The 23,199-nt window shown below is 53.3% G+C and overlaps 1 protein-coding gene across 1 annotated transcript in view; it reads right to left on the reverse strand.

Moving 5' to 3' along the window:
- SYNJ2 (synaptojanin 2) overlaps nucleotides 1–23,199 on the reverse strand; it is a 91,127-nt gene that overhangs the window by 32,174 nt on the left and 35,754 nt on the right. The window contains 4 exon segments of the mRNA XM_023521103.1: nucleotides 836–1,008; nucleotides 3,375–3,471; nucleotides 7,542–7,603; nucleotides 16,179–16,262. Coding sequence (XP_023376871.1) covers nucleotides 836–1,008; nucleotides 3,375–3,471; nucleotides 7,542–7,603; nucleotides 16,179–16,262 — 416 coding nt within the window.

Genomic DNA, 23,199 nt, shown 5'->3' on the forward strand with positions numbered 1-23,199 from the left:
GGTGAGCAATGCTGAACCATGCTGATAGGGACAACACCGCGTTAGGCTCCTGCGGGCCTCCGGTCACACACTTCCATCAACTGACCAACATGTAATCTTATTTAATAGACATTGCTCATTCATTAACCCTGAACTCGTGGCCGACGGCACGCTCACGCCTGGATGAAGCTTCCTAACACACGTGTTTTCTCTGCAAGACACATCACATCCTCCTTGCGCTGAGAAGCCCCAGACAGTGATTACCGCCATACGAGGGGCCGTTTTAAACAGTGACGTTGCCAACAACAGGCAAGAAAACGTGGCAGTAACAAGATGGCCGAAAGGACACTTGTGACAGCAGAAGGCTGTGTTCGGCCTCAGCTGGGACGTGCACACTAACCGACTCAAAGTGTTTACTGTTCTGAGCACGTCTGTGAACACGCCACGAGTGTCGATTTTACGGTGACAAATTTTAGCGCGCGGGCAAATTTACAAATGCAGAACCTGTGAATAACGGGGGTGGATGGGGTGTGAGGGCACTGGCCGTCCTTTTCCTCCTCAGCTCTGAGCAGGGAAATCATAGCCCGGGTTCCCTGGGCAGCTGGGACCAGGCCAGCTGTTCCCCTTCACCCTCACGGGTTTTCATTGCCATCTGGACGGGTTATACAGTGACTGCAGCTCCACATTTTACTCCAGTCCCTCTGTAGTCGATTCGTGATGCTGTGCTATCTACTCACAAAAGCGAGTCCTGATTGAGGGGAAGGGGATGGAGAGGCCGGAACCCCAGGTCCCCAACACCGATGAGCCGGCGGCCCAGGGTGGCGGGAGCGAGGACAGGGAGCAGGCGGAGACTCACCGAGGACTTACGTCCTCGCCCTGGGCGAACACGTCGAAGTCTTCCCAGTGCAGCTTTAACTGGGGCCTCAGCAGGTTCTCCAATTTCTCTAGCTTCCCGCCTTTGGCAAACTGATGGAAGTCAAAGTTTATCATAGGCGTGTCACCGGCGTGGCAGGAAGCCCAGAGCAACTTCTGAAAGGGGAAAGGGAGAGGGTGGCAGGGGACGAGGGAAGACAGACAGCCACTGCGAGCCTCTCCCGGTGGGAACCTGAGTGGCTAACACCGTCAGTCACCAGATCGCAGGGTTTAGCTTTGCGGCTTATGGTGGACCAAGGGGCGGTGTCGGTCCTGACCCCGGAAGAGAAGCACAGAGCAGACCCCGGGGACGAACCCAGAAAGAGCATCTTGCCTACAGAAGGGCAGAAGGTCCCCCTTGGGCCAATGGCAGCCAGGGCGGGAGAGGCTCCCCGGGCAGCCCGCAGCCCCGCTCCGACATCGCCCCTCTGCAGGGCTCTCCGCGGGCACCGGGGACGGAAGACCACTCTGTTCTTCGGGCACCCAAGTGCCACAGGCCCATCGGGCACAGGGCAGCGCAGCAGGCTGGGAGCTCATAATCCAGCTCACCGTTGCCCTGGTAACCGGCCCCATTTGGACACGCGCAGGCCTCCAGGTGGGTGTGCTCTGAAGCGGCTGGGTCTCCCAGCAGGCCCTCCACTGCTCCTGGCAGAGGCCTCCCTTCCATAGGTGCAACCTCACTGATCACTCTGCAGCTCGCTCACCAGACAGCCCCGTGGTAGAGGAGGAACTGGCTGCCTTCCCAGGAGACCTGGCTCAGGCCTCCCCCTGCCCCACATGGCTTCAGGTCAGACTTGTCCAGATAGTCTAATGACTTTGAAGGACTAGAAGGACTTCGGGCCATCGGCTCCCTATGACTCAAAGTGCCCGTCCACCATGGGCAAGGATGCAAACCAATGCATGGCTGCCATCATTAAGAAAGTCTTGCTATGAAAAAGAAGTCGCTCAACTGAACAGTGTGTCACTTACTGCTATTACGTTCTGGAGCAAGCACCTTGTCCCCTTGTGGCCTGAAAACCACCAGATCACAGGCCAGCTGCAGGTACATGGACCTCAGCACTCAGAGGTGACTGGGTTGGGGGACTGGGGCTCCACATGACATCCCGGTCAGTTCCCCTGCAGGCGGCATGTCAGCCTCCTACCTCCTGCCTGCCCAGGATCCTGCCCTCCCCGACGTGGGCCATGGGACTGTTGCCATATCCTGTGACAAGAGCCCACTGGCTCGGGGGGGCTTCTACCAGCCGACGGGGCTGACGGACATTCTTGCCCCATAACTCAAGGCATAATGAGATTCTTGGGTTCTTCTTCCTTTTTTGCCTTTGTTTTTCCTTATTCCTTAAAATAAGCTGCCAACATTGCTGCCAGGATGGGTGAAGGGAGATAATTCCCAAGCTTGTTGCTAACAGCAACAAACCAAACAGGAAAAGCAGGTCTGGCCATAAGAAACTGGCAACCACAAAGTCTGCTCCAGGCCCATGGCTTTCCTATGCGGAGCGAAATGAACACCCAGCTGGACTGGGCGGCCAGGGGGCAGGGAGGCAGCAAAAGCCACTTCTGGTGAGGTCTGAAGGCAGACTCCATCGGGGGCTTCCGTGACCGCGGAACGGCCAGAGGGCTTTTCTCTATTACGTGGGGACCATGGACAACTAGGAAAGGACCGTGGAGGCACCCGAAGCCCCTTCTGTAGCTTCTCAAGGAGCAGACTAGAGACACTAGCAGACCCGAGAGCTGAGGACACGGAGTGACCCTAGAGGGCGGGGTGGGGGCGGGGAGCCTCGTGCCCTGACTGCTTCGTCCCCTGTCCAGGTTTCTCCCCACACCTCCCTGGTCCAGCACAGCGGAACCCAGGGGAGCCCAGGCAGCAGGGCACTGGAAGCAGCCCAAACAAGGCTGGGGGGTTTGAAGGCTCCAAGACAGCAGGAGGAAATCACGCGAGACGCCTTGCTTTAAACGAGAAGAGCCACTCCAGGCACGAGTGCCCGGCGGGTGTTTGCATGAATGTGCCAGGAGGTGTGCTCAGCAGCTGAGTGAGACCAGGGAGGGAAGGGGGAGCTCAGGTTCCCTGACCGGGTCAGGGGTGCGTGGGGCGAAGCCCAGACACGTGCGAGCGTGTGCACGTGTGCAGGTGGGTGAGCGTATGTGTGTCCATCCTAGAGAGCCGGGGATGGGCCCAGCTGTCCTGAGTCTCCAAGGTCCCAGCAGGCAGTACTGAAGGAAATGCAGCTGGACACAGGAGATGTTCGGTTTGACTTTGGGCAAATTAGCCTTGCCATGAGTTCATAAAAATTACACTTGACCCATCAGGAGCCCAAACCAGCTACTGCTGGAGCTCTTGGTGGGAGGAAGGGAACGGACCTCCCAAACATGGAGAGAGCTGCACTGTTGCTTCCAGCCCCCCACAAAAGCCTGCCTCTGAGCGGGGGCCCACCGCCTCCCCATCCACCCCGCCCCCACCCACTGTGGAGACGCAGGCGCCACGTTACCTTGAAGGCTCGGTTAAGCACCTCCTCTCCGCCTCTGCTCCCCAGAAGGTTCACGACCACCTGCTTCCCATACTGCTCCTTCAGAAGCACCATATGCCTGCAACAGAGCAGCACAGCCCGGTGACCCCATGTTGCCAGGACATAGGTGGACAGCCCTGCCCACGAGGGGAGACGGGGTGGAAGGGACGGGCTGGGCACCAGGATCTAGGATGAGCCGTTCTCCATGACAGCCGTCCTCCAGGCCAAGAGCAAACACGGCAGATCAGACTCCTAGACAAGCATGACATCAGAGGACATGCTGGACTTCCTATAAAGCACCCCCATTAACTCCAGAACAGCGAACCTGGCCTTTCCTCGACGGAGCCTTTAAATGCACGTGCACGTCTCCAATTAATCTAGTTCCTTTGGTCCTGTCTCTCCTTTTCCAAACTAGAAAAACTGAGAGAGCTGTCAAACTCAGAGTCCGATTTTTACCTAAGTGCTGCATTTCATGATGCTTGACCCAAACAAGAAGGCGCGACAAAATTTCAGTCTTTAGAAAAATCTGTATATCACGAACCATTTTAAAAATATATGTGCTGAAATATTAGGGAGAGACGCTAAAATTTATCTTTTATCACCAGCTTTTGAGAACTACAATTGTAATCATGTTAGGAATGCTTAAATGCAGTTTAAAAAAAAAAAAGGAAAAAACAAAATGCAAAAAGCAAATGTAAAACTATAATTTAATAGGGTGATCTTTATGCCTAAATATAGAAAAAAGGCTGGACTATAACACTGTGATGTTAAAAGTGGTGGAAATTTATGTCATTTAAAATTCTTTTCTTCTTTAAACATTTTCATGTTTTCTGAATGTCTACAATGACATGTTTCTTTTACAGATTTTTTTTTAAGTTAATTATCACAAAAGAACCGTTTTTAGCCCAATAAGAGAAAAAACACTCCCTTAATAACTCTGAGGGGCAGCATTGTGTAGCAGGAGAACATGATTCTGAGGTGGGTGATCTCGGCTGCCCGGCTGAAGAATTAAGGGGGAGTCTACCCCTGGCCCCTTCTCTCAGAGTGATGCTCCTGGCAGCCCTGCCTCCCTGCAGTCCCTCCCGGGGGAGACGGAGGGCTTGGTGAGGTCAGTGAAAGCAGAAACTCTGCACAAGCCAGCAGGCTGTGCACTGTCCCTAGAGCTAAGCCACATGGCAGCCCTGGGAGAAGGTGTTCGAAGAAACGGGACGTGCGTGGCCTGGCCCCTCTGGGCTCTCCTGCGTCCGCCCGCCCAGGGAAGGCGTGTCAGCCGGAGGTCTGACACGTGGACCCAACGGCAGGCTCTGCTCTGGTGGGGAGTCTGAGCCATCGGGCACTGCGTGAGCATCCTTCTCTTAGGGGTGAAATTCGAGGAAGCCGGTTGTGGCCACATATCCAAGCCGTACTCAGGCCACAGTGCACCTTATCAGAAATAAAGCGGATGTCTGATCTCCAAGTGACTGATCTCTGAGCCTACATCTCAGCTGGTTCCCAATTCCAAGATTGGGAGAGAAACGATATTACTCATTATTCATGTCGCCGGTCCCAAAGACTCTTGATCAAAGTATGCACCCTCTGAGCGGGCTCCTTCATCTGTACCATAAGGGTGATGCTCATCTCGTAAGAATGGCTGTGAGGACCGAAAGGTGAGTAACAGTGACAAGCGCTTGGCACACGATAGTTTTCCTTTTCTTCCTTATAATTTAAAATTAGGATCGTATACTTATTGATAATTAAAAGACTCATTTCACTGGCTCTGAGGGGAAGAGTCGTGGAGTCTACTCCGAGGTCAGCATGAGTAAGACTCACCCTGGCCTTGGTGGCCCTGTGCATTTAGGGCCTTTTCTGGCCCATCTGTTACTGTTAGGTGGAGCTCCCTGGAAAACTGTGGGGTTTTTCAGGACAGTGAGGAGCCGGGATTCCAGCATCCTTCTCATATTCAGGGCACAACTGAGGGACCGAAAGCTAAACACACCCTAACGTCCAGACACCACCAGCTCCACGCAGAGGGAGGGAGGGCGGGGCCAGCAGGTGTTCATGGTCACGCAGAGCGAGGCCCAGGCGCGGCCCCAGAAAAGGTCAGTGCTTTCATCAGAACTGCACCACCTGCGAGACATGATCCTCCCCAAGCAAGATCCTCCCCAAGCAAGATCCTCCCCAAGCAAGATCCTCCCCAAGCGGTCACGGCCAAAGGCCTGCTCGAAACAGCCCCTTCCTCCGGCATGCGGCAGACAAATACAAGAGCAGCAGTAAGTAACGGTGACAAACAAGTATTCTGTGTATTAAAACTACCCACATAAAGGGTGTTTTTTTTGGCGTGGGGGAAGGGGAGGGATTTACTCTGGACTAAGCACATGGAAGAACTGAGAAACTCTTCAGAGCCTCGGGATGTCCCAGAAATTTGGGGGCACCCCTGCATGGGGTGACACAGCCCTGCTCCATAGGGGGCCACAGCGCCCCACCACGGCTGACAGAGAAACACATGACCTCACTTTCAAACACCACTCACGAATGAGAGTGACCTGATTAGTAACCAGCCTGAGCAAAGGAGCACCTCCCCACGGACACGGATGAGCAGGGTTCTAGTCACCCTTTCCCGTTAGAAAGTATTTAAAAGAGCGAGTTCCTGTACGCCAGGATGTTAAGTGGCTGCCTGTAAAAGGACTTACAGTCGTAGAGAAGTGTTCGGTGAGTCACAGATTTAGGGAAGGGAGCATGTGAGCAAGGAGCGGGCTTATTCTTCTGAGTAAGCGTACGCACACAGACACACGCCACACAGACACACAGAGACGCACACGCACACACACACACACTAACAGGATTTAAATGACTGTAAGTCTGTGTAAATGTTCTTAACTTTTTTTTAAGCTCATAAACACATGAAGGTTTTTGAAAGAAGCCCAGCATGCCCCCCTCCCCTTTTGCTTCTGGTCAGCTCAGGAAGAATTTCATTTTTAGTTATGCGTTTACTATTTCCTAAGACATTTAATGTAGAACCGCGTCAACTGAAAAAAACAAACAAACCAGCAAACCCATGTACCGTGTGGAGGACACAATAATAGTGTTCGGGGAAAAGGCAAAAGCATCTCCACTCCCAGGCCCCACCCTCTCCAGTAAAAGTCTAGCACTGGGACTGTGCTAACGATGGGGTCGCAGCTGGGCTGCTGTTTCCGGTCTGGTAAACACGAAGGCAGCAAACACACAAAGTCCAAATGAAGCTTCGGGCAGAAGGATTAAACCAGTAAAAAATTACTTTTTGAATTTTTATGATATTAAGTTTGAAACTCAGTATGTAGTTTCAAAAAGCAAATATTTGAGGAAGATAGTAACTATTTCGAGTTCAAAATACTAATAGTTCAGGTTAGCAATGGCTTTTCTTGAGCAAGTTGTAAAATACTGTTATAATCCAATTTTCGCTTTAAAAAAATGAACTATGTATATGCCTTTTTTTCCCTAGAATGATACGCAGTAAACAATGAATAGTAAAACAACAAATAGTAAACAACAAAAAGTAAAATCTCTAGTAGCAAAAATTGAGAGTTAAAGGACTTTTACCTCTCACTTTATACCTTGCTATGCAGTGACTTCTTAAAACCTGGGAATATATTACTTTTAAAACAAAAACAGCTACAAACATCCTATAATTTAGCTGATCCCTTACGAACCAGTACAGATGGATGAAGCTTCACTGCAGAAGGAACTGTAGAGATAGAAATAAAAGTGTCACCTGAGGAGGGAGGAGGTAGATGGGGAAAAAGGGGTCAAATATGTGGTGACAGAAAGAAGTCTAACTATGGGAGGTGAACACACAGTGCAAAATACATGTGCCTCACTGTTGAATTGTACACCGGAAACTTACTGGATTTCATTAACCAACGTCACCATTAAAAAATTAATTAAGAAAAACCACAAAACCCGAAAACCAAAGTGTCACCTGAGCATTTATACTGAAACTTCAAGTACCTGAGAGGAGCTCAAAATCTCAATTTGGAAACTCCCTTCTTGCATAAAGGACCAAAGTAAAAGGCAGGTTTAGGTATAGGGTGTGCGGCCCTTCCCTTCCCGCTGCACTCCGACCCCTGTGCTGCTGTCTGATGCGAGGAAGACCCCAGAAGATGACAGGCTTAGGGTGGTGTCGGACGACTCTACCTGTCGAAAGCAGGGGCGTTGGCTTCCAGGCCTCTGGTGAGTTTCAGATGATGGGAGCCCACCTAAAACAGGGAGAAATAACACCAGTGACTCCTCCTGCTCTGCAAACCCAGGAAGCGATGGTTTCCCCATGGCCCCCTCACTGCCGGCCAGGCCCCATGCGGCCCGTTTCCAGCCCCCTGTACCCGCCCCCATCCCCCATCTCAGGATGGCCAGGCCCGGCACTCAGGTCCCACAGCATGAGTCTGGCTCCGTGTGGCCCAGTCCCAACCTCAGCATGGACCACGCTGCAGGAATTCTTCCGCAGACAGGACAGACCCCAGGTGAGACTGCGGGAGGCCCGCGAGCCCTTCGGTAGCGAGGGATGCAGCTGGGCCCGGGAGAGACCAGTCCCCAGACTTCCCTGCGGCAAGGGCGGCCACGACTGCCCCGAAAACTTGAGTTACGACTACCCACAGACTACTTTGCCTTATTATTTCAAACTACCTGTTAAACACAGGAAGTTTCAAAAGCAAACATAAAACGACATGTCGTTGGAGCCAGCATGAAGGAGCTCTCTCTAGACAAATCTGGGACGTTGAGCATTGAATTATATAAGGACAGTAATGGATTATAACCTGAAGCATAAAATGGGAATCCATGAATCTATACGGATGAGAGCTGGCTGGATGGGTGGGTGGGCAGAAGGGGGCACTCTTCTTCCCAGGAGAAACCAACTGACAGATGTGCGGGGGGCGGGGGGAGGCGGGTGGCTCCTCACCATTTTATAAACCTCAGTAAAGAACTGTACAGCAAAAATCATCCATGGATCATAAACGTGAGGGGAGAGTTGGATGAGCAACGAGATCTTCGCATTGTCCCCAAGTGTCTCCCACAAATTGCTTATTAGTTGAAAAGGAAAACATTAACTCTAAGAAACATTAGCACCTTGCCCAGGTGATCAAGATTAACGTCACCGATGAGGGGCAGAGGGACACCGTGGCCTCCAGATGGGACAGCCTGCAAAGGACATGGCCTCAGGGAGCCATACTCTGAACCCGATCATAACAAAACACCAGGAAACACCAAAATGAGGTGCATTCGACTGAAAGAAAAAGACCTGCCTTCTTCAAAAATGTCAATGTCACAAAAGACAGAATGACTGACGAACTGACTCAGATTAAAGAAGACGAGAGATGTGACGACTAAATAGTGGAACGGGACCCTGGCCTGGACCCTGGACTGAAGGGGTAAAGGTGTCATGACAGACGTCACTGAGACCACAGATAAATCTGGAATGTGGGCTGTGGGTTAGATGAAGGCATGGCGCCCGTGTTCCATTTCCTGACAGGTACCCGTCTTTGTTCTTCGGAGAAACATCCTGACGTACTAAGGAGACACAAAATGTGTAACCTCTGCTCAGGTGGTTCAGGAAACAAACAGCGGCATATGCGTGTGGTGGCAAGATGGTGACATTTGGTGAGTCTGGGTAAAGGACACATGGCAGTTCTCTCTGCTGCTCTTACAGCTTTGCTGTAGGTCTGAAATTATTTCAAGAGGAAAAGCTCCATAGAGGGTACTGTTTAGTTTTGGTTGTTACCGAGCATTATAAAAGTGGCGTCACATTAAATCTATCACATGATCAGATGTCACCAGGAGCACGTATCGGGTGTGAGGTCACAGTGTAAGTAATGCATGTGTCTCTCCTCATGCTTGAGGAAAGGACCTGGCCGGAAAACTGGCTTCTCAGCAACAGATTCAGAAATTACTGGGATTAGGTTCGTCCATCTGAGCGATGCTACAAATAAAGTCCCAAACCCCTTTCGACCAGAAGAAACCTGGGAGCTCAAAAGAAAGGTCCAACCAAGATGCCTTCGTGGGGCTGCTGTGTTTTCCCCGTGGCCGCCTGAGGAAATGAGATACTTACTTCCAAAACCCTTCACAGCCCCCGGGTTCTGAGAAGACAGCCATGTCCTGCACCCCAAGGCAAGGCGGCTCCTGCCTTTTTTCTGAATTTACACGGAAGGCAACTGTGACAGTTGGGTCTGTGCCTCTCAGCAGCCCGTGGAGAGATCCCCGGGGGCCGAAACCCGAGAGGAGGGGCTGCTCGCCCTGCGTCAGCCCATCGGTCATCACAAAACCGCCCTGGGCTGAGGGATGGGTGGGGGCTGCTTGCTTAGAGCGGTTCCCATGGGAACACAGAGAGGGGAGACTAGAAAGCTGGGTTCGGGGCTCGGAAGCCTGGTGTTGAGTCGTGACAGTTCCAGTGCTGGACGTGTCTAACTCTCTCCCTGCGTCACAGCCCAACGAGTCTTTAGGAATGTCAGTCACGGATGACAGGACTCAGGTGTGTCCCGTCTCTGGGCTCTAAACTCCTCCCACTGGAAAAATTACTTAAGTCCCATTATGAATTGCATAAGCAGCTGAGACAGGGCTGGCGAGCACACCCTGCCACCCGTGCCAGCACGGCACTGGGCACCGCGGGAAGACGGGAAGCGACGGGCCACACTGAATCCCCTGCCCTCGGTGGCTCCTACATGACCGGCGTCTCTGTGGAAAGACCGAGAGACACACCTCAAGGTTTTTAGCAAGTCTGCACAGCGGCTGCAAATTTATCTGATGGAAACTGTGTGACAGGGTGAGATGCCACGACAGAGGGACTCAGGGGTGACAGGGACCGGATGGGAAGCAGCAGCCCACAGCGGGAGAGGGCACAGCCCGCCCCGGCCAGAGGCCATCCCTTCTGATGCTCTGGCTCGTCTCTCTCACCCGACTTTGATGCCCATCTGTGCAGGCGGGGCTGGGCGGGACCATCGTGGGCATGTTCTAACCGCTGCGGCAGTTAGTCCAACGTCACTGCTGACGACAAACCCACCTGGGAATAGTAGGAAGTCCAGGCCCCAGTGAAATGACCAGGGCAGGAAAGATCCCTGCTTTTAGCAGTTCTCAAAGTGTGGTTCCTGGACGGGCAGCACCAACATCCCCTAGAAAGCTTGTTCTAAATGCAAATTCTTGGGCCCCACCTCAGATGACTGAATGAAACTCTCTGAAGGTGAGGCCAGAAATCTGTTTTAACAAGCCTTCCGGGCGATTCCTGCGTGCGCACGCGTGTGTACGTGCACACACACGCACCACAGCACTGAAGTCTGAGAAGCACCGGTTCTGACGTACTTATCTTCCTCCTCGACGTGAGGGGTCAGGCAGAAGGCACAAGCGTCCACACCTGCACGGCCACAGGGCACTCTGTGACTAGGCCCGGCCTGGAGCCGCTGCTTCCACGGGCATCACGACCTCAGGCTGTGTCCCCTCTACCTCCTAAAGTGGACAGGGCCTTGGGCAGCGTGGGGCCTCAGATGGTCTCTCGGGAGCTCACCTTTCCTCCATCATCCCTTAAGTCTGGTTGCCTTAGGCCTCACGCCCTGTCTCTCCCCACCCTGGGCCGTGCCTCCTTCCCTGTCCCGCTGTGACACGGACCCGCATCTCTCCTCTCGGCTGTCACCTGGTCCCGAGGCCACCACGGGTCAGAACCCTCGAGGAGGAGCCACTGCTGCTTTAGCCCCGCTCCTTCACCCAGCCCCTCCCCCTGGCTGGGTGGACACTTGGACAATCACTCTCGTCTGGTCCCTGAAGTCATCAATTCAATCTTACAGAGCAGTGGTTCCCAACCTTTGTGGCACCAGCAACTGGTGCTCCTACGAGAATCTGATGCCTGAGGATCTGAGGCGGAGCTGAGGCGGTGATGCTGGCGCTGGGGAGCAGCTGCAAATACGGATAAAGCTTAGCTCGCTCACCTCCTGCTGTGCAGCCCGGTTCCTAACAGTCCATGGACCAGCACTGGTATGTGGCCCAGGGATTGGGGACCCCTGCCATAAACCACAGACCTCGGGGAGTTAGTTGGCCACGAGAATAACCAAAGTCTCCGGAACGTGTGGCTGTGCTAGTGAAGCACAGTCTGCACCCGCACTTGAGAGAGTCCTACGACCACATCACAAAGGGCACCCACTGCCCTCCCCAAGTCCAGGCTGCCGACAGCTCTCACCGGGATCGCCACAACCGTCCCACCTGCTGTCTTTACTTTCAGTCTTCTCCCTCCAAACTCAAACCTATCACGCTTATGTCTAATCACGTCGCCCATCCCTGGAGGCCCTTCAGTGCAGGGGTCTGGTGGTAGCCAGTTCCCACCAGCTCACGAGCCCGTTGCCTGAGCATCTCTTCTCAGCTCCAAGGTCAGGGGTGTCAAGCTGGTAGCTTGAAATTATCTGTGATGGGAGTATTTACACCACAGTAATGGGCAAATGCTACCTATCAGAACCTCTCCCTCCTGACTCTCAGAAAACTAGTTTATCAGCATCCCTCCGAGTGGTTCCCAAACCTTCCTGAATGTTGGGGTCTTCAGAATGTACTAATGCCTGGCTCTCATCCTCCAAATTGTGATTTAATTGGGATGGTATGCAACCAGGAGTTTTAAAGCTGCCCAGGTGATTCTAATGTGCAGCGAAGTCCGGGCACCACTCCTTCAGTGGCTCCCGGGGGAAAATGTAACCTCTTGAGCAGAATGTACAAGGCCTGACTCTCCAGTCTCACCCCCCACCATGCCCCACCTAGGACTGCAGGCGGCCAGGCCAGGGCCTGCTCTGCATACGCTGGGACCTCAAGGGTGGCAACGTCTGCATCTCTGCTTCCCTCTGCAAGGCCCGCCCTCTGTGTCTGGAAATCGCACCCTATCCCTCCCAAGTCGGCTCAGACCCCCGCCCCTCAGCCCGGGCGACCAGCCCTCCCCAGAGCTGTCCATCTCACAGGCTCTGGTCACACAACATTGTAATGTCCTGCCCCCTCCTCCCCAAAGCCTGTATTTGACATCGGGGCTCTAACTCATGTCCCCACAGATGCTCAGTGAGTGTTTGCGGGATGAATAAAGGGCTTACTCTGGGGTGTCTATGAGGACTGGGACATGCAGCAGCCTGGGAGACTGGTCCTTGTGCTGTGTGCTGACAGAGATGTGAGGACACTGTCACTACACCTCACAGTGTCCCCATGGAGACTTAGGGGGAGTTCTTACCCCACTCTCCGGCTTCTCCTAATGCAACTTGTACTTTTGCCTCCTAGACGCTGTAATTGTTATTGACCATATTAACAGCTACCACGTGCTTTCTAAGTTCTAGGTGCTGTGCTAAATTCTGATCTACATCATGGCATTTAATCCTCTCCATAACCCTGTGAGGTTGGTATGATGGGCCTCGTGTTACAGAAGAGTAAACCAAGCTTAGCAAGGATAAGAACTTCTGGTTTTTTTTTTTTTGTTTTTTTTTTTTAAGATAAGAACTTCGTTTTTGAAATAACTTTTTTTGAGATACCCTTTAGAGATAACATTTTTCTGAGATAAGAACCTTTTTTTTTTTTTTGAGGTAAGAACTTTTCAACAGCACGTGGTTCCTAAGTGGGAACCAGGACCGGGAGCCCAGGTCCGCCTCACCTCAAAGCTTATGCTCTGAGCACATGACAAGCGATCCTGTTTCTGTGACGGCTGCAGTGAGCTCAGGAGCTCTGCACAAGCACGCAAGGCCCGTGGCCCCAAACGGGTACCGGGAGTTTTAAAGCTGCCCAGGTGCAACCTTGTCTTGGCCTCAGGTCACTTTCATGATAGATGTTTTTTCCCCTCACCCCAATCTCTCATGTTTGAAACCGTTGTTCTAGAAGCCGTCTCACACTCTGGAACGAAGAACAATACAAGCACAGCAATGAGCGCACAGAGCACCATGCATCCGAGAGCTCGGAAACCGGTCTCTGACAGGGAGGAGGCGACTGCGGGCAAGGTGGGAGGAGCAGGGGGACCCACCTGCTCTGCCTCCTCCTCCTGCTGGCTTCGTCAGACAGCGCTGCTCAGCACAGAGCTCGCTCTCCTTGCATGTGTCTGTGTCTGCCTGTCACCAGGGAGGAATATTCCTAAGTGATGAGGGGGCCAAATCTTCAACAGACCACCAGTATGTGGCAAATACGCTCTATAACTAACTCCACCAGGACAGCGCTTGGCTTTAAGGGTGAAATTTCAACTGTACAACCTATTTACTAGGTAAAGATGAAGTTGATAAAGGCTCACTGCTGTTAGAAATGGCCCCCAGATCTAGGAGTTTCTAATGAAGGTAGCTATCCTGTGAACACTCACAGACAGTTCATCATCCCACAGTCCTCTGTGCCCACCCCTGGCCCCTATGCCCAGGCCCCAGGCCCCTGTCCTCCATCCCCCATCCCCTGTCATTGGCAGGGCTCACTGGTTCCCTGGGACAGTTCACAAGAGAGCGACATTGCAACTTAAAACGCAAGCTATTCACCCCCAAACATCTGTACTTTTCGTCTAAGTAAAAAGGAAGGGGGAAAGTTCAAAATGGGGACAAACAAGTAGAATTAATTCTCAGGCTTGCGATTTATATAGTTCAGGGAGGGAGACCATGGACCACCTTTGAAAGCTGCCCTCCTGGTCCCCTATGAAGATGACCTAATCTTTCTTTGATGGTGGCTGGACTGAGAGGGTGCACACGGGTACTAGACCCAGGGTTGGCAAACCTCACCAAGATTAATGAGCACAAAGCCTCCGGAAGCTTAGTTTGAAGGAACCACGAGGCTCTGGAGAAGCACAAGAGTTATGATTTAAAAGGTGGTAAAGCTGCCGAAAAGCGAGCTGTCTGTCCTTTCAGACCGAGGGACGGCTGTTCCATGCGGGGTTGGGCAGCGTCAAGGGAGGGTCAAATCGGAGATCAGGGTTAAAAAGGGGATGACCAACGAGTTTTGTTTTGTTTTCAAAAGAGGGAGACCAGACCGTGAAGGGTCCCAGAAGTGTGACTGAGGATGACCGAGGTAGCTGGGACGTCCTGGAGAAGGGACCACGAGGCTGCTCCGTGAAGGCCTGAGGAAGCAGACCTACTCGGGGCCACATGACCTGGACAGAGCGCACTGCAAGGGGGGACTCGCCAATAACCGCGCACACCCCAAAGCACGTCCCCAGTCCTGGCCTCGAGCTCAGCGTCTAGAGGCCAGCCTTTCAGGGTTCTGGGAAGAGGGGCCCCTGAACGGGGTGAGGGGGTGACATGGATGAATTTCAGAGCGCCCTTCCCAAATTCTAAGACTCTATCACGAGCATCCTCCCAATTTGTGGGCTTCTTACAGTTTTTTACGTGAAGCATAACGTGGTCTCCCTCCTTTCCTTTTGGTAATCTACTCGTTTGATTTTTTTTTTTTTTTAAGTACAGAGTTCCCCAAGTTTCAGAAGGAAACTTTCAAATCTAAAAGAAATCAAGTTTCAAAAAACCCTTCTGGACTGTCTAGAACAGGCCAGTCTGTAGGGATGACACGGAAGAGCTGGCGGGGAATGGGGGTGACCGCTAACTGGACAGGATTGTCTTGCCCCGATAAACGTGTTCTAAAATTAAATTATGGTGATGGTCACACAACTCTGTAAATGCGCTAAAAACCATTGAACTGTGCGCTTGACGTGAGTGAAGTTTATGGAATGTAAATTATATCTCAGCAAACACACATACTCTTTTGGGACACACTCCAGGGGAATTTTCCACCTTATAATCATCCTCAGGAGTGGTTCGCCTGCCGCCATTTAATGCCACCAGCTGCCCTCATGCATCTGAGTCGTTCCCTTCTCATGGAAAGACTGAGTGTTAATAAACCCTCCCCCACCCAACAACTCGGAGCAAAAGAGAGCCTCATGCCCCTACCTCTAAAGGCTGATGTGGTAACACACCACGGCCGTCAACTGCAGCGTGATGACAGCCATGAGGACCAGGCGCCTACAGCTGACACTGGGTCAAGTCAAGGGCCACGTAAGACCCAGTATGTCAAACACCCCCAAGAGCCTCTGCAGTCACCAGCTGATGACCCAACTGCTGTCACTCTGAGCCCTCGGTAAGAAGAGAAGTGACAGAGGCCCGGGCAGGCCCAGTGCACCAACGTCCCCTTGGGCCAGGGAGGGTGATCTGGCACTGCCGCTGGGCATCTCAAGTGCAGTGACCCTGCTGGGAAGAAACTCACTGAATGAGACAGCGCCGTTCCACTGACGACAGACGTGTTCCTGGAACACGGCGCCACAGCCCGAATTCCTCCGGAGACAGAACGCCAAATACCTCTGCTCTGACCAGAGCCCAGTTTTGGACGGCAAGCTGTATTTTTAGAAATCACAGGAAAGCTCTGTGCAAGTCTCACGTGGCCTCACAACAGGCGCCTGCAAACGCCAGACCTGCCACACGGCCCTCAGGGCCGTTCCCCGCCTCGGGGACGGTCACTGCTCTCACAGAGCGTCTTTAAGCACATTGTCAATGCCGTGAACTTGGGGTCTAACTTAAGGGAATTCCACTCGGCCGTACTGTGTGGTTTACTCATCAGCAAACACGTTCCCGCTTCACTTGCGCCAACAGTGAGCTCACAGTCAGAAAATTACACAGTGTCTATGTTTCTCTGTGCAAACACCACACACACGGGCACATGCCCACACACACTCACGTGCACACTCGGACAGCTCAGTTCAATCCAGCTGGGCTGAGGAGAAAGACCGGAAACTGTGCCATGAAAGACATGGTTGAAAGTAACAAACCACAGTTGTTTGACGAGAAGGCAGACAATAACATACGTGGACGTACTTTGTCTATCACCCACCTGAAGCCCTGGCTGCTCCCAAAACAGCGGGACCGAGCCTCTGATCTGGACAAAAGACGACACGCCATCATCCATGTAAATCGTCTGCAGCACAGGGAAACATAAAGAGAAAGTCTTCTTCAGTGAAACCGAATGTCCTGGGCCGGTAACGGGATCCGGCCACCTGAGACCCGACACCGGAACGAAGGGCACGGGGCGGACTTCAGGCCCTGGGCTGCCCTCCCCCAGGCCGCCTGGCGCACTCGGCATGCTGGCTGCTGATCGGCCTCCGCGGAGCCTGGAGCAGGCCAGGGCCAGCCAGGGTCTGCGGCAGCTGGCAGGGAGCTCGCACAGCTCCACGGAGCTCCTGAAAAGCCACCACCCCGTTTCAGGAATAGAAGCAAATGTGCTCCAGGATTTAACTAAGACCGTCCTTAGAGCCTTCTATTTTTACCTGGTAGCTAGCTAAGTAGCAGAGAGCGAGTGGAAAAAGGCTGACTGAATGAAATGAACAAGCTGTAGCCAAAGGCACAGAGGGCCGCACGAATCAGTCCTGCACTGGAGAGTGCAAGTCAAGACTCCACTTGAACTTGTGGTCGGTCCCGGTCCTATGCCACTATGTTCTTAAACATGCCACTAAGTCAACACATGCAGCACAGCGCCCACCAACTTCCAGCGTGGTAGCACCCGCACAGAAACAGATGATACTTACACACTGAAGACCATTGTCCGCCCCGCACCCCCACGCACAGTTATTCCAGGTATCAGCTCCTCCTCTACCTGCAGGCCCCCACTGACATTGTCCTGCAAGGGAGTTAGTTCTAAAAGGACAAAAAGCACGGTCCGGAGCATCACGAGGGAGAGGCTGTGGCAGTTCTCGGATGCACTGCCCTTTATCTGCGTAACCCTACCCTGGCCTGGCAGGGCCGGCCGGGGCGATGCTGCTCCTTGCCAGTCCTCACCAGCCTGCTCCCTTACAGGGCAGCTTTCCGCGAGGCTAGATCACGCTCAGATCACACATGCATTAGTAATTCTGCAGAGGAGGACCTGAACATTAGACCCGCAGGCTCCCTGGACTACAGGAATGACACGAGCCCGGCAGCTGTATTGTTGAGCTGACATTCTATCCCTTAATCTCCAGAGGGAAAAGGCACTGGGTTAAGAACCTGCGGTCTGTTTCCAGACATCGACTCTCAGCAAGCTGGTCACCCTCCATTGTTCTACTGCCAAAATCGGGAGAAAGTCGTAGGTTGTTTACACCACTGCAGGCAGAGCTGGCTCCGTGAGGGCGCGAGCAAACGACCGAGCCACATGTGTGGGTGCACAGTCCGGACTGCTCAGGAAGAAACCAAGCCAGCCACCCTTCCCCTACGAAGACCGCACTTGACAGCGCCTAGGGCCCGATTTAGGCTGTGGATCGTTACCCGTCACCTTAAGGAGCACATGCTAACAGTGCCACTTCTGGCCTCAGACCTTGCTGCTCTTCAGTGGGAACTTGGGTGGAACCAGTTTCAGAAAACACCTACAGCTGTCTCAGCGCCCCGCAAACCCCCACTTCCGGCAAGAAGAAAAGGCGCCTCCAAATTTCTCCTTTCCTCCCTCCCACACCAACAGCTTCTGGTTCTGTGTCTCGTCCTCTCATCGGGACCGACTTTGTTTCCAAGGTGATAGCTGATCATCAAACGCGACTGACGGAAATATTGTACTTTCTGGATGAGAGAACACGGGTTTTAAACGAGTGGGAGATTCGACGTCTCACCTCGCAGCTGTGATTTTAACACAGGGCATTTGGGGTCCTTGTGGGAGGAGACGCAGGACGGAGGCGAAAAGCAGGTTGGCACGTGGGCTTTGGGACAAGACCAGCCTGGGTCCCACCGCTGTTTGCATAGCGGGATGACCCTGGGGACGTTCCTGAACCACTTCCAGCCTGTTTCCCTCTCTCTCGGTGGCATTACTGTCACCTGGTGGCATTTCTGTCACCTGGTCACGGGGGGCGGGGATAAATGAGGGAGTGTGGTCTCCTCAGGCCAGGAAAGTGCTGCCCCGTGAGTGTGGGTGAGGCTCTGCGGACAGAGAGAGGCTGGGTAGGATCAGAGCACGGGGGTGCCAGGGTTGAGGCTGGGGAAAGAGGGACCCCAGGACAGGACAGAGAAGACGTTGGAGGGTGACACAGAGCAGCAGAGTGTTCCAGGAAGGAGGGCGTCCACTGTGACAGTGTGGTGGCCCGGCCAGACCAACCTGGGACCCCCCCTCGACTTGGCAACTCTGAGCAGCCCCTTTCACAGAGCTCTGGGAGCAGAAACCCAACCACCACGAAGAGAAAGGGACAGAGGAAGACTCACGGCAGGGTGGATGCGCTCTCATCCGAGAGCCTTTTTGCTGAACTTCTATTTCCGGATGAGGTGTTTATAAACCAGCCCTTTCGAGTCTGGTTCCTGGGAAGATGGACAGAGTCGCCCTGACCTCCCTGGGCACATCGGGGGCTTCCCTTCAGCAGTCAGCACTGTATCTGCTTTTCCTTTTGCTGGTAGACTGAGGGGACTTTATAGGTTTTGCTTTTCTGCATAGTGAGTCGTGGCCACAGAGCAAGCCCCCCGGGTGTGACTCAAGGCTTCCTCCCAGGGAAACTAAGATGCTGTGTCTACCTGCACACACAACACACACATACACACATATGCACAACACACATGCGCACGCCACACACACACACACACACACATACAAAATGCACAAACACACTGTGCGTGCACATACACAATCCTCCCACAAACAGCCTGCCTTGGAGGAGAAAGACTGCTCGCTCCCCTCAGGAAAATGTTAAAATAAGGCAGAAGCGCACAGTGCCAACAGCACCTCCTTTGCTGGCTCCGAGCACGGAGAGCACCAGGAGAAGCCGGCTGCCTGCCGAGAGCCCCTGGCAGGAAACCAGGCTGCTCTTTGTCTAGTCCTGTCGTCGTCTGCTTGAGAATGATGACACACGGCAGTCACTCAGGTGCCTTTCTGCATGAACCTCAGGACTTCCACTCCCACATGGCTCAGGGCTGGGGTCTGAGGAGTCTCCGTTCTGCAGCAGGGGACCCCGGCCAGAGGTGACCTACAACCACCAAGACAGCCGAGCTGCCCCAGCCGAGCCTCCTTCCTGCTGTGGGCTCAGCACCAAGTTCCCCACGTAGCCTGCCCATGACACCGTCCCGGCCCCGAACTCACAATCACGCCTCCCACAAACTCGAGGGAGCGGGATAAGCCATCAGGTCACTGCGGCCCAGACGGGCCGCACCTGACAGGGTCGCAGGCCGGTTCCCCTTGTGCTCACTGCGCGTCCACGCTTCCCCGAGCTCAGCCGACGCCCGCGGGCTGAGCATCCTCCCCGGGCGCCAACCCCCGACTTAACCCGGTGATCTCACTTAGATGCGGAATCTAATAAAATAAACGAACAAAACAGAACCGGACTCATAGGTACAGAGAACAAACTGACGGGTGCCAAACAGAACAAACTGATGGGAGGCGGGTCGGGGGGCTGGGTGAACAAAAGGGGATGAAGACGTACAAATGGCAGCTATGAAACAGTCAGGGGACGTGAAGTCCCTGTGCTCTACTTCGCGTCCCCGTGACTGCTTTATACCGTCAGCAAAGCTGCAATAACCGCGTGGTGTCGAGCGGGTACGAGATTTACTGAGGTGATCACTTTGCAAGGTATATAAATGTCTAACTGCTATGCTGTACACCTGAAACTAGTATAATATTGAACGTCAACTGTAAGTGAAAAAACTAAAATGAAAAAAAAAAAAACACACCTTCCTTGGCAAGTGGTGGGGCGGGGGGCGAGGCACAGCTGCCACGTGCCAGGATCGATGGTAAGTACGTATTCCACGTAAACACTTTCTTGTTAAAAAACAGCTTAGATCAACCTAAGCGGCTCTGTTGCTCCAAAGTGCGTGACAAACCGTCCCGTTTCCGACAGAGCCGGTGGCACTCCTGCACGAGTGGGTGACACGGAGTCCCTGCACCTCTGGGAGCAGCTGCTCCGTCAGCCATCTCTGCTCATCCCGCCTCGGGAGACATTTCAGAGAAGGAGATGGTGCCCCTGCAGTGCACACGGCCGGGTGGGCTGCGGGGAGGGGCTGATCCCCCCACCGGGCCACGCTGGGTCCCACGGGTGTCACCGGGCGTCCCTCAGCAGGACGCTTTCCCAGGGAAGCACACGCCTGCATGCTCTCTTGGACTCTAGCTGCGCTTCCTGTCCCTCTATGTGTCCCCGCCTGGCACACAGGCCCCTCTGTGCCCTCCCGTGCCCTGCTGTCTTCCCCGTGCAGCTGGGCGCTGACTGTGGGAGGCATCCCCCGAGGGCACAGCGCCTGCCTGCCAGGCCAGCTCATCCATCTTGTTCCCGCTGAGTCCCCACTGGGCCGGCTCACAATTAAACTCGGCTTAGGGACCCCGCGTTTGCTCCCGTGTTGCCAATAAGGACACCCTGTTATTGGCTCTGGGAACTGACTCCTCCCCTCCCCTGAGAGTCACCTTCTCTCCCACATACCCTGGTGGGCATGCTGTTTGGGGGGGGGCTCTCTGCTGGCGTCAATCAGCCTGGACTCCTATTTCCCACAGCAAAGAGCATGTGGCCCATCGGCAGTAGCCTGAAATGTACGTGCCCCACAAAGAACTGCTCTGGGTGCGAGGCCATGACCCTCCGTCCCTGTTATGTGTCTGGTAGGAAGGAAATCACTGTGGGGTCACGTTGCTACCTCTTGGTCTCAGGCAGGGGCCATGCTTGCAGCTGCATGCTGTCTCTGGGGGCTAGCATATTTGGAACAGATGGGGGCAGGGTTCTGGCTGCCTGTCAACTCATCTGCTGCTCCTAAGAGCCAGGTAAGGGTGAGGGCTTCATAGAGGAAGCAGCGCCATCTGACCCGGAGCCCAGAGGAGGAAAAGGGAGGGAAAATAGGGAGGAGGACGGCCACAAAGGCTGCAGGAGCCAAGAAATACCTCCCCATTTCCGGTAAGGGAGGCAAGTGGAGGCCATTTAAACAGCATCAGGGTGTGGGCCCCAGGAACCAGAGGGACAGGCCATTTCTATTTGTAAGGCCTTGCTGGGCTGCCTACAGGGTGTAAAAGGGGACAAAGACTCTATCTCCAAGCCCGAGTAAACTGGGCACACAGGAGTCAAAGGCAAGTCACCAGGCCTATGTCAGTGAAGTACCCAGAACAGAGACCTCACCCCTGGTCTGTAGGAAAATGAGAAAAGCAAAGACAATAGAGAGATTTTCATAAAGCTTCATGCGCTGCATTTGAACACAGGATTATGTCCTTGTTATGGATTGACTTGTGTCCCCCAAAAAGACGTGTTGAAGCCCTAACCCCCGGCACTTTGGAATGCAGCCTTATTTGGGAACAGTCCGTGTAGATGTAATTAGTTAAGACGGGGTCACGCTGGAGTCGGGTGGGCCCTTAATCCAACATGACTGATGTACTTGTAAAAAGGGGACTCACATGGAGGAGGAGGCAGAAACCGGAGTGATGTTGCCACCACCTGGGCCACCAGGAGCTGGAAGGGGCAGGGAAGGGTCCTCCCTAGAGCCTTCAGAGGAAGCCTGGCCCTGCCATGCCTGGAGTTTGGATTTCTGGCGTCCAGAACTATGAGATTATAAACTTCGGTTTATAATCTGCTACAGCCGCCAGAGGAAACTCCTCCCGCCCTCTTACGTTTTCTGAGCAAACGCCTGTCTTCCAATAGAGAACAGTAATGTGCAGTTGATTTTCCAACGACGTGCTTGATAAGATACAATAGATGAGACTTCAATTAAAAAAAAACAAAAAACAAAAAACGGGTTGAAATCCAAAAATCCAGGGAGCACCAAAGAGGGACCGTCGGCCTGAGCGTGGACGGACAGCCAGGCGGAGGCGAAGCGGGCCTTGCTCCAGGGCCGCCCGGGGAAGCCCCTGGAATCGGGCTCAGTTACCAGGTCCCTGGGCTCTGGGAACTGGATTTGTACAAACAGGCTCTGTACCTTTGGCCCCTAGTTCCTGGCACAGCACCCGGCCCACCTAATAAAGATTTGTTGAATTAACGAGGTGATTCAAAGGCTAACGACATGTGGATAAACTGGCATGGAAAGAGGTAATGAAGGTGGCGCATGAGAACAAAAGACAGTAATTTTCGTGGTGCGGAGAAGAGCGAGAGAAACGCAAGCAGCCTCCGTCTGGGGGCCGCATTCTGTCATCTTTAACCAGATCTTTATTTACCTGCCTCGTCTGTACCCAGGAGAGCAGACAGCGTGAGAAGTCACAGGCAAGAAGCTGGCTTTGCTGCTCATCTTCAGGTCCCCGTTCCAACATCCTCCCCCTCAGCGTCTGACCCAAGACGACCTGCCTGACCTTTGGGCATCTGAAAGCGGGCGGCGGCTCACACAGAGGAGGAGGCTCCCATCTGTGCTGAATTAAACTGGCTACAGTCCTTGTAGGAAACCCCTCTCACAGCTGCAGCAAGGAGGGAATGCAAAGCCACATTGCCGCTAAACACACACAGGTGTTTGCAGCTCGATACCCACGGCCATACTGCACCTGTGCCTTTCACGGGGCTTTCCCTTCTTATAATTTATCCCACCTGTTAGTCTACACGGTGGCACTATCCACCAGATTGCAAGTTAGACAGAAGAAAGAAAAACAGTTGTAAGACAGCATCTCTGGGAATGAGAACAGAATTTAGAAAACAAATCAATGAGAAATTAAGCAGATGGTTATAGTCCGCAGCAGCTGAAAGCTGCTTAACATGCAGATTTCACGCCCAGGTGCTAAGATTTGCTGCTAGGATGAAGCCCTAGGTGCTCGAGAATGAAGAAGAACTGCTTCTTCTCTCATCTTCCCATTACCCGTCTACTTACTTTTGTCTTAAAAAGATTTTCAAACCCTATTGGTTCATCCCTCCTCAGATGCTCTCTGCATAACCGCCACCTTTCACGATCATGGCAAAAAGTCCTGCTTCTTTTGAGCTGCAAATACCTCAGGTAAGCAATATTTTCCCAGCATGAGAAGTGAATCAAAAACG

This window comes from Pteropus vampyrus, unplaced genomic scaffold, assembly GCF_000151845.1.
Source record: "Pteropus vampyrus isolate Shadow unplaced genomic scaffold, Pvam_2.0 Scaffold292, whole genome shotgun sequence".
NCBI lineage: Eukaryota > Metazoa > Chordata > Mammalia > Chiroptera > Pteropodidae > Pteropus > Pteropus vampyrus.